A 15411-nucleotide genomic window follows, 5' to 3' on the forward strand; every position below is an offset into this window, starting at 1 on the left:
CATGTAAGTCCCTTTCCCTTCTTTAAGATCTCTTTGGGATATTGGCCCAGTAGTAACACTGCTGGATCAAAGGGTTTGCACAATTTGATAACTTTTTGAGCATAGTTCCAAATTACTCTCCAGAATGATTGAATTTGTTCACAGTTCCACCAACAATGTATTAGTGTCCCAGTTTTCCCATCCCCTCCAACATTCATCATTATCTTTTTCTGCCATTTAGCCAATCTGACAAGTGCACAGTGGTACCTCAAGAGCTGTCTTAATTTGCATTTCTCTGATCAATAGATTTAGAACATGTTTTCATATGACTGGAAATGGTCTCAATTTTTTATCTAAAATTGTCTGTTCATATCCTTTGATCATTTATCAATTGGAAAATGGCTTGTATTCTTACAAATGAGTCAATTCTCTATATATTTTAGAAATGAAGACTTTATCAAAACCCTCGAATGTAATTTTTTCCCCGTTTTCTGCTTCACTTCTAATCTTATCTGCACTGTTTTTGTTTGTACAAAAACTTTAACTTAATATAATCAAAATTATTCATTTTGTATTTCATAAATGTACTCTATTTCTTCTTTGGCCATAAATTCCTTTCTTCTTCACAAATCTGAGAGGCAGACTATCCTTTGTTCTCCTAATTTGCTTACTGTATCACTCTTTATGTCTAAATCATGAACCCATTTCGATTTTATCTTGGTGGGTGTTGGTCAATGCCTAGTTTGTCATACTATTTTCCAATTTTCCTAGCAATTTTTGTCAAATAGTGAGTTCTTATCCCAGAAGTTGGGATCTTTTGGTTTATTAAACACTAGATTACTATAGTCATTAACTATTGTGCCTTGTAAATCTAACCTATTCCACTGATCAACTACTCTATTAAACAGTATCAAATGGTTTTGATGACCGCTGCTTTAATATAGTTTTAGGTCTGATACAGCTAAGCCACCTTCATTTGCATTTTTCCTATTAATTCCCTTGAAATTCTTGAGTAATTTGTCTTATTGAAGGAATAAATATTTACTGTGTAAAGAGAAAAAAAAATTAAAACTAAAGTCCTTATTTTTTATATAGTATAAACAGCAGAATTAAAATTATTGTCTTAAAACAAAAATGACAAAAATGACTCATGTTATGAACATCTCTACTGCAAAGGATTAGAAAATCCATTATTCATTTTGGGGAATCTCTATTGACATATTTAAAGATTACTAATCAGATACAAAGGACTGTCAATCCAGGTCAAATCAAATAAATTTTCATCACAAATATCCTAAATTTGTCAGATTTTACAAACAGAAAAAAAGCAGCTATTGTACTACACTTCCTCTCACATCTCCATAGCCCAATATGCTTTAAAAAGTTTCTCCAATATTAAAAACCTTCTCTTAAAGTTTCTATCTCAACCAGCTATTGTTTTATCTCCACTCCATGACCAAAAGTCTTGAGAAATGAAGAAGATACTTCTACTTCCTCAACCCATCTCCCCAAACCTTTGTTTATATCCATTAGGACCAAACACTGTATTGAGATTGCTCTCTCAAAGGTCAATCAATTAGCAAACATTTTTTAAGCACCTACAATGGACCAAGCATTCAACTAAGATACAGGGATACAAATTGGCAGAAGACATTTCCCAGCCCTCAAGGAGCTCTCTAAATATGGTCTTTCTCACTTCCACCCTCAGTCCCCATCTTCCTTGGTCCCTCTACATAACTGGATATTGCTCTTTTTGATAACATGTTCTTTTGAAGCCTTTTCTTTCTTGGCTTCTAAAATACTCACTATCCTCAGTCTTCTCCTACCCCTAGCACCTTTTCTGTCTCTTTCACTGGTTTCCCTGGCCTCCTTTCTCTACACTCTCCTATGGCAATCCATTTACTTCCATATCTTCAATAATCACCTCTATGCAGATGATCCCAATTTCTATTTGTAATCCTGACTTCTCTCCCAAGATCAATTTGTAGATCCCTTTTACCGCCAAAAGCAATGTTATTTTTTTTTATTCACTAAGGTTCACAATTTCAACTCTTCATTATCATCCAACACATACAATCAGTACACCTAATCTTTTCATAATTATTTCTACCACATATATTTTCATTTTTTTCACATAACCACCACTGTTTCCAAAGTCTTTAACATCTCTTGCCTGGAATATTACAATATTCTTTTATTTTGTTTCCCTTTCTCAAGCTTTTTGCCATACTAATCCACCCTCAACTCACCAAAGTGATTTTCCTAAAGCACTGGTCTGACCCTGTAACTCCACTACTTCAATGTCTTCTCCTTCATCTCAAGAGTTAAATATAAACTTCTTCATTTGATAATTAAAACTATTCAAAACCTGGCCCCTTCCTACTTTTCCAGGCATTCTACACCGTTCCATACATTATATAATCCAGCCATATTGGTATACTCAAGTTTTCCATATATGATACTTCATTTTCCAATCTCTTTTCAACTTGGTACTGACTGCCCAAAATGCCTAGTATGCATCCCTTCTATCTTTTAGTATCTCTGACTTCCTTAAAGATTCACTATAAACTTTGTCTTTTATACAAACCCTTTCATGAACCCTTCTGCTCCTTTCTAATCATCTACATTCTTTCTCAAAACTATTTTGTAACACACATACACACAGGCACGCATTCATATGCTGTCTCTCTCAATAGACTGTAAACTCGCTGAGTGCAGGAGCTGCTTTAATTCTGGTTTGTATTTGTGACTGGCACATAATAGAGATTTAATAAATACTTGACTGATTAACTGAATTATTTCTGTCAGTGGCACCATCCAATTTCCTATGTTCAAAACCTTGAAGCAAGTTTTGTATAAAAGAAATGGGCAAGAGGAAAAAATCTATCAATCAGTTACTGTCTGCCATTCTATCTCCAAAACAGTTTTGCCTTCAGTATCCTTAACGTGCACTTAGTATAAGCTCTTTTTACCACCGGGTTAAATTGCTGTGAAAATCTCCTAAAAAGATCTTCCTATCTCTACTCCATTTCCCTTCCAATGAATCCATCACATAAGTAAACTACTGCTGAAAGGTTAAATTTAGCCAGATCCTCGTTTTTGTATAGCCTACAACTAAGAATAATTTTTACGTTTTGTGAATTCAATAAAGCTTTCCTTAAATATACAAACCCCATTTTTAGCATGTCTGTCATACAAAAGTAGGTAGCTGTAGTTCCTTTGTTTTACTGTATTGCTGGATTAATCTCACTTGTATTAAATCTAGTCATGTCACAATTCTGCTCAAAACTCAACAGTGCTCTATTTCCCATCAAATAAAACTTAAACTCCTCTACCTGGCATTCAAGGTCCTATATCAACTGGCACTTCCTTTTGGGACATTACATATGGCTCATTTTCAAAGTACTATGCACTCTAGTCAAACTGCATTATTCATCTCCATTTCATGTCCTTATCTTTCCTACTTCAATACATTTGCTCATACAACTTTTCTACACTTGGAATACCTTAGTGGTCAACCCCAAAGTCGACTGAATTCTGAACCTTACTTTAAAATACAATTCACATGCCATTTTCTTTAGCAAGCTTTCTAGACATCTCCAATTATTAATTTCCCTTATCATATTTGGCAAAATATTTCTCTTTGCACTTTTCATCAATTTTTTTTTTGCATTTTATTAACCTTTTTATATGTAACATCCTCCAAACCAGACTGAATACTCAAGGAGGAAAGGGCTGAGACCTTGGCTAAAATTTGACACCAATCAGCACTTAGCACAGTGCTCTAATAAATGTTTATTGAACTGAACTCTTAAAGAACAAGGAAATCATTAAAACTGGAGAAACCCTGATCAATTACTCTGGAAAACTCATGTTTGGGTATCTTTTAAGAGCAAATATTTTAAATCTGGTTTCTAATTTGTGAATTACAGTGGTGTAGTTTATGATAATGATCCCATAAAAAGTCTCTATTTTTTAACCAAATAAGAATGATCTTTTAAATATCAAAAACAATTCCAATCAAATTCTTATTTGAGGAATATGTTCATTGTTCTAAGATATTATTAAAGATAAAAATATATACATAACTTTAAAATCTTTTTTCCAAGAGTTTTGCATGTAAGCAAAGTGTTCCTAATTCTTCATTGAAAAAACAAAATCTGAAATATGGAGCAACTATTGAGAAGATCTTATCAAAAGAGCCAGTTAGGAATTGATCTGGTTAACTCTAAGATATTCACAAAAAAAGGTTCCTAAAATAAAAACTTACTTCATAAGAGTCAATTTCATGCAATCTGATCCTTGACAGTGGGGATTGTTTCATTGTATTTGTATCCCTAGTACCTAGCAAATGTCCTGGAACAAAGTAGGTTCTTGTGCATTGTTGTGTACATACATCAAAGCTCACCTCATGTCACTCTAAGTTCTAAATTCAAGTTTTAAGTTCAACCAATAATTCTGAGTTTGTTTTCAAGACCACTAGGGTTTCCCCCAAGGGTCATCTAAATGATTCATTGTATGGTCTAGGATGCAAATTATATTAGCACTATATTTTTTAAATTCTATTTTCTGTCATAGATGTACCTTCATTCATAAAATGTAGCCACAAAAATGGCTTGAGCTTTTGAATCTTTGTGTAGGAGGATGGGTTTGGAAATGGAAATAAATAAAATAAATAAATAAACCACAGAAATGTTCCTCTGCTTTGTAGTTCAGTAACAAAATAATTTATGGGTCACTGACTAAATATATTTTATATTTTGATACTAAGAATTCTGACTCTAGCAAGAATTTGGAGGAAGAGGGTATGAACAATATAGTGAAGATCTAATTTACCATATTATTCAAATTTATCTTTTAAAAAAGCAAAACAAAATATTAACTTACTTTAAAAGTCTATAATATGCAAACCGGAAGACCTCTTGGATTAAGACTGAACACAATACTCCAAAGATAAGCAAACCTTTCTGCACTGATTCATCTTTGGTGCTACTAAGGGTTACTGCAACGAACCAAATGAGGGAGGAGAGCAGCAGAGACACCAACCAGAAGAATGCTCTGAAAATTTCAAAATTTACAAATGTAGTTTAAGTATTCAAATCAATAAAATGCATCTTTTAAAAAAAAAAAAACCGCCTCTAATTCTACATGAGAAGTTTGGAATTTAAAAAAAAAGCTTTTTAAAGTACAATGATGCTCTAGATTCTAGAGGATTTACTTCCACAACTTCATTTTAAAACACCCCAGATTGTTTTCACTTACTTCAAGGAATATTGTAAAACTTTATTCCTTCAAAATTATTTTAAAATTTTAATTCACTTTAATTTGCAAATTAAACGTAACATAGTCACTTGAGTCAGGGAGGTAACCAGCAAGTCAGGGCTAAAGGATGGTCTCTACCAGTCCTCCTCCTTGTCTCGAAGTATGTAAGAAATACATGGGAAGGGGGTTTTAAGCATATTCCAGACTACAGGAGCCTGCAGAATCTTTTCTAGAGCTCGTCTGCAGCGTAGTTTCTACCCCTATGCGAACCCGCCGCTTGGGGAACCGCGATTTACGAACATCCCAGGAGAAGGGATAACGGGATGTTTACAGAAAGCATCCCGGACGTGGGGGATGGGCTCTGACACCCGCAGCTCTCTTTGGACTCCAGATCCTCTTTTTAGAGCAGGCCTCAGAGGAAGCGGAGAGCCCGGCGGCCCCTCAGGGGCGGCCCCGCAGTGGATCTCGCTTCTCTTATCCCGCTTCCTCCCCACACCCCAAGGCCGCAGGGCCAGTCCGAGCAGGCGGCCCGGGCTCCTCGCGAGGCCCGGCAGCGTTGCGCTGCGACGGAAAGCACGGAGAACGCCACGGGGCCAGGCCCGGCTGGGCTCGGGTCGGGTCGGGTCGGGCCCGCTGGGCCGCCTCAGCCTCGGCCTCACCCGGCGATAAGGAAGATGATGCGCAGCGGATCAGATGCGATGGTGAAGACGTAGAGAGCGAGCGCCGGCCCGAAGGCGATGCAGGTGCAGCCGAAGAACACGGCAGCCGTCATGGCGGCCCGGGGCTGCTGAGACGGAGGCGGAGGAGGGAGCGGCGCGCGGCTGCTGGGGGCGGCCCAGGCTGGGCAGCGCCGAGCTGCCCGGCCCTCTACCGGCGCGGGACGGGGGCGGGGGCGGAGGAGGGGGCGGTGTCCGGCGAGGCCCAGGTGAGCGGGCGGCCAACCGCACCCCCCTCACCCCCACCTCCGGAGAGGCAGCGGGGTTTCCAGAGGCTGCCGGCTGCAATGCGCTCACCTCGCGCCACAGCCGGCATGTAACCCCGCCCCCAGCGGGCCCGACTCCGCCCCTCGCACCGCCCCCGCCCCGCCCCGCCCCGCCCGATGTCCCAGACTCCTAGCGGGAAATAGCCCCTAGTGCCTGCCCGGAGAAACGTCACGGGGGAGGGGGGAGGGCTGAATTCGGCGGAGTCATTACCTTAATTATAATTACTGTGACCATCTCCGCGCAGTCAAGGAGGGGAAGAAGGATAGCGTCCGAATTCGGTTATCCTTATGTACATTTTCCTCAGAGTGGGAGAACTGGCCTAATGTGAGTGGGCGGGTGGGGTTGAAGAGGAGGCGATCACTACCTTCACTCGTAATCACCACGTACACAGTCTTTGTCTCTTGGGGGGAGGAGGGGGAACGTCCCCATCCGTCAATCACGCAGCCTTTCCCCTGGCGGCTCCCGCCGGAAACTGACGCACTGAAGATGAGGAGCGCGAGGGGCGCTGAAGCACGGCCCTCTATCCTAGGGTAGGCGTATCCAGTTTAAAAAAAAAAGTTTGATAATTATTTCAGTACGACTGCTTTCCTTTGTAACCCTGAGCTTTTTATTTGACCAGTCTTTATTTATTTATTTATTTGAGAATAGGACCCTGGGTTTCACCAGATTACTGAAGGAAATCCATGACCTCTGCCCTCATTTTTTTCCGCAAACACAATGCGGAAACAGAAATGACAGGTCAGGGTTACGTGGGTCTGAAGAAATAGCCAAGTTTGCGAAGTGCAGTGAGTCATCTTTGTTTTCTTTTTTGGTCGGTTCGAAAATTGCGGCATATGGGAACTTCACTAAGGCTGTGCTTGGGGATCCATGCCCTCTTCTCTCTAATTCTCTTGTCTTAAACAATCTGAGCTCTGTGGGAGTTGTGGACTAGTTAAGCAGGACAAAAAGGCCCTTTTTGCGGAATACCTGTACTTCGTTTCTTTTCGCCAACATACACAAAATAGAAGTCCTGTACTTTAAATCCCGTGCTCCTTCCACGCTGCGAAGCTGGAGAACCATTCTCTAAATTGTTAAATTCTATTATTATTCATTTTTATTATTTTATTATTAACGTTTGTTGAAAGGAAGTGAAGCAGGAAAACAATTTTCCCCAGTTTTACGCTCATCATGAAGATTTAATTCTAGAAAGGTCAAGATGGTAAGAAAACTAAATAAAATAAAACTTATTAAATTGTTAAAATGTTTTCTATTTTTTGGAAGATACAAGCTAGTACTGAATGGAAGACTTAAGGAGTGGGGGTAGGGAGGTGAAGTTAGGAGTAAATTTACAGCGGTGTAGAAAACTTAACAGAAACTTATTTCCAAAATTTGAGTGCATGAGTCTGTCTAGTGGTTTTATTGGGGATGGGGATGGGCAAAGAAGGGAACTAAAATTTACTAAGCATCTACTATATGCTGCTAGCTGCTTTACAAATTTATTTTGTGTTCTAAAATTAAGCATCCTAAATATCTACATTTATAAAGTCTCTGAATCATCATCTATAAAATCATCATTCTCAGCTCACAGCTCACAGCTTAACTGCAATTTGTAAATTCAAATTATTCTCTTCAAGTACTAAAAAGAGCTCAGAATTATAGTTATTTAACATGACACTATATTTAAAAAAAAACAATTGTCATCATTCATAATTAATGAAAACGTTATTTTTGCAAACAGAAGGTAGTTATTAAAAATAAATCGTAGGTCATTTCAAAAAAGTTTGCATCACTGAAAATGTACAATGAAGCATAAGAATTATGTTCGACTGACACCTAATGGAAATGTTTGTTCCCCTAAAAAGTTGGCAAATAAGACATGCTAAGCAAATAGGGTTTAAGGCTTGACTTTGTGACTCTACTGTTTTCTTGGCAAAGATATTGGAATAGTTTGTGATTTCTTTCTCCAGTGCATTAAGTGGGTAAGTGATTTGCCCAGGGTCACAGGCAAGTGAGTTAAGGCCACATTTGAACTTTCTCAACTCCAGGTCTAGTATTTTATATCCGATAAGCCTCATAGCTGCGTCCCAGAATATATCAATAAGGTCTTTTAAAACATTGTTAGGAGAATTTCGTTTTCTTACCATCTTAACCTTCCTAGAATTAAATCTTCATCATGACAGTTGTTAGGCAAAATTATGTGAGGTGTTCCTGCTTCACTTCCTTTCATTTCAACAATTATTAAATGCTAACTATGTTCACTGTACTACATTCTGGGAATACAAATGATGTGATGCAGATATGCTCTAGAGAAGCTTACAACAGAATCACAAGAGATAAGAGGTAGCTAAATGAGTATAAGTTAGAAAGCAGTAAGTACATATTAACTTAAGGGTTTTTGCAAGCAAAGCACTTCATTTCTTATAAATTGCAAAATACTATACTGTATAAATATTTGCCATCATCATTTGAAAGTGATTTTACTGACCAAGGCATCACTCATTGATCTTTTAATGAGAAAGTACTATTTATTACCATTAAGGGATAAAGTTCATGATGACTGAAAAATCCTTCATGTAGAAGAGGTTTGCAGATGCCATTAGCCTCCACAGACTCAGTTGGGAATCTCATTTTCAGGAAAATTGTTGAGTGGAGTTAACATGGTTGATGGGGTGACAATTATCTCAGAGGATTATCAAGGCTGCCAACTGATATTGGCTGGAGAACAATGCATTAAAAATGGGATTTCTCAATTCTTTTAACAGTGGTGCTAATATATTTGCTTGGATTCATAGATTTTTATCATTTCCCTAATAAAAAGGAATGCATCTTAAAAACAGGTGGTATTTAGGGTAGAGTTTGTAGCCATTGAACAGATTAAAGTTAACTGGATCATTTGGGAATTAGCCTTATAGCTTTGGTCTCATTAGTCACACTTGGTACTTTATTTTAATGGTAAAATAGAATCTTTTTACTTTTTTTAAAATCAAATTAACACATAATAATGACAAATTGTCGTTAAATACTCTTGGAATTAAACTTTATCTTTTACCCAAAGAGCAATACTGGATTACAGAAAAATATAATGCAAGAGGAGAAGGGAATATAATGGGTATAAAAGAGAGAAGTAGGTCATAAGGAAGGATAAACTATTATTTCATTTCTTTGGAAAGTAGCCAAGTTAATTCCTTGTTTGTTCCATATATATACATAGACCTGAAAACAAAAAATAATTACCACAAACCTGTATTTACAATAGAAGTATATAAATATATGTATTTTTTTTAAAACACCAAATGCAAAAATGATAGCAATTTTACTTCACTATATGAGGAACAGTTTATGAATACAGGATATTACAAGATCCATTAGGTAAATCAAAGTGCTATTTCATATGATTGCAGAATATTGAAGAAATCAAGTTCATCTCTCCCAGTTAAAGGGGCTGAGACCCAAAGATGGCATGACTTGTTTTGCCTATAGATCTCACAAAAGGCAAAAGCAGGTTTAGATATTGGTTGATTGCCACTGGCTGGCTCAAAGATGATTTGAAACATTTTAGGTGACTGGTAGGGTATCTATTTCAATTATCTTCTTTTTCTAAAATTCTAAACCTATAAATGCAGTAGTCAATTCTGCTTATCATATTTGAAATTCCTTAGTAGTTTTTTTTTCCCGTGACCATTATTCTATTTTACTTGACAAAAAAAAAAAAAGAGAGCAAAATCAGTTAGCATAATTAAGAGGGTCTCTTATTGCTTGTATAATTTCTAAATTAGATCATTTATTTTTTCATTCCACAATCATTGTTTTGTGTAATTACTGTGTGCAAGGCAGTGGGAGTGATAGATGACCTAGTTGTCCTTACAAAGAATTTACAAGTTGCTAAGGAAGATACAAGTCAAAGGCAGACTGTTAAGTGCATAAAAGAAGCTAAAGTGTTAATAAGAGTTCAGAGGAAATAGAAATTCCTTAGTGGAAGATCAGGAGAGGCTTCAAGGAAGGACTGCATTTATGCTGGCAGGTGAAGGGGGAAGGTGAGGGCACAGCCGTGTTTATATAGTAGTATGAGCAGATAGGATTTGAATACCAAGGCATCAAGTTTGGAGTTAAATGTAGAATAAATAAAGGCAAGTAGGTTGGAATCAAGTTGTAAAATGGAGTTGGGAACAAATTATGGAGAGCTCTGAAGGCCAGAATAGCTAAGGAACTGGAAGATTATTTAGTGTGAAATAGGAAACTATCTTGTTTTGGTTTTGTTGCTGTTAATGGAGTAGTGATATGTTCAGACTCAAGTTTTCTAGATTATAAGGAGTGTTAGAGGTAGGAAGACCAAGAAGCAGTGTAATACAGTGAGTAGAAAGAACAAGGTTTTGATGAGGTTTGTTTGTATCCCCTCAATTCCTGGTGGTGATGAGGTTAGTGGCGATAAGAGAGTTGTTAAAAATCCCCTTTTTAATCAGCTTCAGGTTTAAAGTGAAAAAATTCACTTATTCCCGAATTATTAATTGCAAAATGAAAGTTTATTGTTATATAGAAACTAGTTTGCTAAGAGACAGACTTCTATAGTGTCAGAGTCCTATCGGGAAATAGAATTTGGCGCTGAGAATCCCTTCTCAGCAAGCAGGGTCCTAGCAAATTGCTTGGTCCTCTGCAAAGAATGAACCTAGATACTCCTCTTTTTAAGGAGTCTTAGGGCTTCAGGAGCCAAGGTTCCAAGGATTAGATGCTTATCAGTTTCTAGCCCAGATCTCCTATTGGAATTAACAACACTTCAAAGGAGTGCTTTTTGACCAGGATTTCTAATTGATCAAAGGCTCTGACATCTCAGAAAGATAATTTATCTGGGGGGGGGGGGGGGGGTGGAATATACCTTTCCCAGGAGGGGCTGAGACTCCAAAAGGAATCAAAAGGAAATAGTTTCTTAAAGGGAAAAACATCAGTAAAGGGAACAGTTTCCCTTCCACTTCAGTTTGGATTCCGATGACCTAAGATTGAATACTAGTTTAATGTCTTAATTGAGCTTAATATGCTTAATAACTCTGACCTCTGGCAGATCATTTACTCTGCATATCTCAGTGTCCTGAGTGCATTTGATAAGATGACTGCAAAGTGTGTTCTAACTCTCAATATATGATCCTACGAGACAAATTAGGAGCATGGTGCAATAGTTCATTCAAGCAAGAGCTGCTGAGAATTTGACCTAGAATGTAGCAGTGGAAACAGAAGTGGGGTGACGGTAGATATAAGAGATTAGAGAGTTGAAATTACATTTTAGTGATTGGTTACAGGGGGCAGAGCCAAGAAGTTGAGTAACAGGAAGAATTACAACAAATTTCCTTCCTCCCCAAAACTCTAAACCCATCTAAAAAAGCAGACCAAATCCTGTCAGAGAAATTTAAGGAAAAGTCAGTGATTCATTTTTCCAGTTCAAATTGGCCTAGGGAGACAAAGAGATTTGTGAACACTGGGAACTGGGTCTGGCCAAAAGCTCACTCAGTCGGTTTGTCCAGCTCCCAGTGATTAAAAAAAGACACTTGGGATTCCATAATCTCATGCATGGTGTGGGAACAGGTGCCAACTGGCCAAATTTATCACTCACTACCCAGTCTCTGGGTCATAGATCTAGGACAGACTAAGGGCCTTGCCCCTATGGTTGGAATTTCAGAGTGAAGAGTCATTGGTCATAGCATCATACACTGCAGAAAGCCCGAGGAGAAGCAAGACCATTGAATTTGGTAACCAGAAAACCTACTTCATTTTGATTGGAGTGAAGAGTAGGCAGGTTGAAAAGGATTAAGGAATGAGTGGTGAAGAAGTGGAGGCAATGAATATAAGACACTTTTTAAAAGTTTGAGTAGGTGATTCCTCACAGAAGAAGGGCTAAGGGTAGGTTCTTCAAACAGGGAAGATCTTAGTTTATTAAACAATGGAGATGGAACCAGTAGAAACAGAGAGATTGGATGATTAATGGGACAAGACTGGGGAGGAAGCAGAGTCAGAAAAGGGTAAGTGGGGGATGAAGCAAACACATTTTGCTCTGGATCAGACCACTTGAGCGCCCTGAAAGCTTGCAAGTACCCAGCCTTACCCTGACATCCTAGATACCTTCACAATACTCGATACCTTGAAAAAAATCAGCCACAAGACTCCAACCCAGAACTTTTCTCCAAAAGTGTATAGTTAAGCCATAATTTTAAGTCTGAAGTCAAGAAGTAGCCTGAAAATATGAGCAATTAAAAAGAAGAATCCCACCATATTAAGTTAATATGGTAGCAGGAAATCTAAAAGACACAAATGCAGGAAGAAAATAACTACCAACTATTTATAAATAAAGCCTTAGAGAAATAAACAATTTGAGAAAATTTCCTTTAGAATTCCTGAAAGAGATGATATGAGAGTTTAAAAAGGAAGATTTTTAACTTAAAAAAAAAAGGAAAGCATTTGAAGAAAAAAAAAATGAAAAAGAAATGTTAGGAAAGAAGGAACTGGAAAAGGAATTAGTAGTTTGGCACAAGAAGTACAACCCTTGCCCAAGCAACTATAATGGGCCAAATAGAAGCCAGTGATTCCATGAAGCAGCAAGAAATATTAACAAAGTCAAAAGACTGAAAATACAAGGAAAAAATTAAGTTTTCTCATAGCAAAAATAACTGATCTGCAAAACAAATCCAGAAGGAAAAAAATCTGAGAATCATAGGACTCCTTGAACATCATGACCAAATATAGAAATAAAAAATCTTAATAGAAAATCACTCAAATCTCTTAGAATCAGAGAGCAAAGTAGAGATAGACAGAATCTACTAGTCATTGTCTAAAAGAAATTCCAAAATGAAAACACTTAGAGGCATCATTAATCAAATATCAAAATTTCCAAATCAAAGAAAAAATATTGCAAGCAGCCCCCCCAAAAAGAATTCAAATACCAAGAAGCCAGTCAGGATTATCTATGATTTAATAGTCACCATTAAAAAGAAGCAGAGAACTTGGAACACAATATCCTAGAAGGCAAAGGATATGCACTTACAGCCAAGACTAACTTACTCAGCAGAACTGAGTGTAATGATACAGAGTCAGAAATGGATCTTTAATTACTAGGTCTCCAAACATTTCTGATTTAGAGACCAAAACTAAATATAAACATTTAAGTTCAAACACAGGAATAAAAAAATACATAAAAAGATAAATGTGAACAATAATAAAGAACTAAACTAAGATAAACTTGTTACATACAAATAATGATATATAAACATGTTCCATCTGAGCAATATCACCATCAGGAGGTCAAAAAAGGTGTCTAATTTGACAGAAATCCTTGAAATGATTCTATTATGGCTTGATAATTTTAAAAGAAGGATGGAAGGTGAAGGGAAGAGAAATACATTGATTGAGGAAAGGGAGAGGAAAACCAGGGAAAATTATTTTATAATCAGCAAATGCAAATTGACATCTATACAAATCTGGAGAAAGAAATCAAAGAGAGTAGCTAACATTTGAACTACCTACTCTTCTGAACTAGTTGAAAGAATACAAACACACACAGAGAATGAACTTAACTGAAAAAGGGAAGAAGGGGAGAAGTAGAAGGAGAGGAAGAAATAGGAGGGAAACAGATTAAATGAGGGATTAATCCTAAATAGAATAGACTTCAAAGATATGTAAAAATATTTGTAGCTCTTTTTTGAGATGGCAAAGAATGAGAATCTAAGGGAGTCCTCATAAATTGGAGGATATATGAAGTGATTTATCTAAATGTGATGGAATACTATTGTACTCAATTCTCAGCAGTAACCATTAATTATGAGTCCAGAGGACTAATGACAAAATATGCTACCCATTTCCTGATAGAAAGGTGAAGGACACAAAAGGAAGAATGAAATAAAATTTTTTTCTGGACATGGCCAATGTGGAAAATTGTTTGGGTTGACTATATATGATTGTAATGGGTTTTGTTTTTCTTGTGTTCTCCATATGGATGGATCTTAGCTGATTGAAATGAATACAATTTTAAAAAACAAGACAGAAATAGCCATGAAAGTACTACAATTTAGAGTTAATTGTGTTGTAAATGAAGAACACTAAAGTTCATAAATGAATTCTCAGTGTGATATCAATTCAAAATTTTGTTCCTTATGTAAGAGGCAGCTTGGTGATACAGTAGATAGAGAGCCTGGGCTGCAGTTAGGTAGACTCTTCTTCCTTAGTTCAAATCTGATTTCAAATCATTTACCTGTGTGATCCTGATCAAGTCATTCAACTTAACTCTGTTTGCCTCAGTTTCCTTTCTGTAAAATGAGCTGGAGAAGGAAATGTGAAACCACTACAATTATCTTTGCTAAGAAAACCTCAAATGGGATCATAAAGAATGGGACAACTAAAAAAACTACTTAACAACAACTTCTATGTAGCTCAGAATTACTTTCTAACCAGCACACATAAATTAGTTAGAGAACTAATCTTTTTCTGCCTTTCAACTTTTCAGAAATATTTAAATGAAAATGATACTGAATAATCCAAGTTTGGAGGTAAGTTTCATTAATTAATATAAAGGAATAACCTCTTCTCTCTCATGTGTTTTTAATTTTAATTACTTTTTTTTGCTAACTTTCCCCAGACTTTATTCCTGCCATCTTTATCCTTTTCCCATGTAATATAATACTTGCAAATCCAAGTGTTTGTTTTTTATTTCACTCATATACCTACCAATAATAAAGTGTTCTTTAAATAATCATCCCATTACTTAAAGGAAAAAAAGTTATAAATCATATTTAAGAACATTTTTTTACTTTATTCTGTCCATCTGACTAAAAATAAAATCCATTTCCCTTACTGTTGGAATCTTTACAAAGTGTTGAGCCATTGGAGTTGATTTGATCTTAGAAAGAGATATTTGGGGCCAGAACTTGAAACAAGGTACTAGGTGGAACTGATTGAAACAATGCTTGTGTTCACACCTCTAGGGAGCTCATAAGTATCTAAGTACTCAATGGAGTTCACACTTTTGGGAGGATGCAGGGCTTAGTAGGGCTTAGTCCGAATTCACACCTCCCTTAGGGCTAGAGAGCACTCTGGGAGATAACCCAGAATCCCTCTCCGTCCAGAAGGCGGAGTTAACCTTTGGGAGATCACATATATAGGGATCTTTTGAAGCTTGAACTTACTTCTTTTTGTGGGACTGACTGGAGTTAATTACTTGAGGAGTTACTAGAAA

General features: G+C 37.0%; 1 protein-coding gene and 1 long non-coding RNA gene across 6 annotated transcripts in view; one reads left to right on the forward strand and one right to left on the reverse strand.

The window, feature by feature from the left end:
* Nucleotides 1–6250, reverse strand: part of APH1B (aph-1 homolog B, gamma-secretase subunit) — a 30911-nt gene extending 24661 nt beyond the window's left edge. Inside the window, exons 1-2 of the mRNA XM_003755626.4 lie at nt 5901–6250; nt 4867–5037 (exon numbers count right to left, since the gene is read on the reverse strand). Coding sequence (XP_003755674.1) covers nt 4867–5037; nt 5901–6013 — 284 coding nt within the window. The 5' untranslated portion in view covers nt 6014–6250. The remainder of the gene's footprint in view (nt 1–4866; nt 5038–5900) is intronic.
* A 331-nt stretch (nt 6251–6581) lies between these two features.
* The window catches only part of LOC116421844, a 73870-nt gene continuing 65040 nt past the window's right edge, over nt 6582–15411 (forward strand). For 4 of the 5 annotated variants that reach the window (XR_004232402.1, XR_004232406.1, XR_004232405.1 and 1 more), the window contains exons 1-2: nt 6582–6754; nt 14683–14725. This is a non-coding gene — a long non-coding RNA (uncharacterized LOC116421844). The other variant, XR_004232404.1, reaches the window with a different exon arrangement.

Source organism: Sarcophilus harrisii, chromosome 2 (assembly GCF_902635505.1).
Source record: "Sarcophilus harrisii chromosome 2, mSarHar1.11, whole genome shotgun sequence".
Taxonomy (NCBI): domain Eukaryota; kingdom Metazoa; phylum Chordata; class Mammalia; order Dasyuromorphia; family Dasyuridae; genus Sarcophilus; species Sarcophilus harrisii.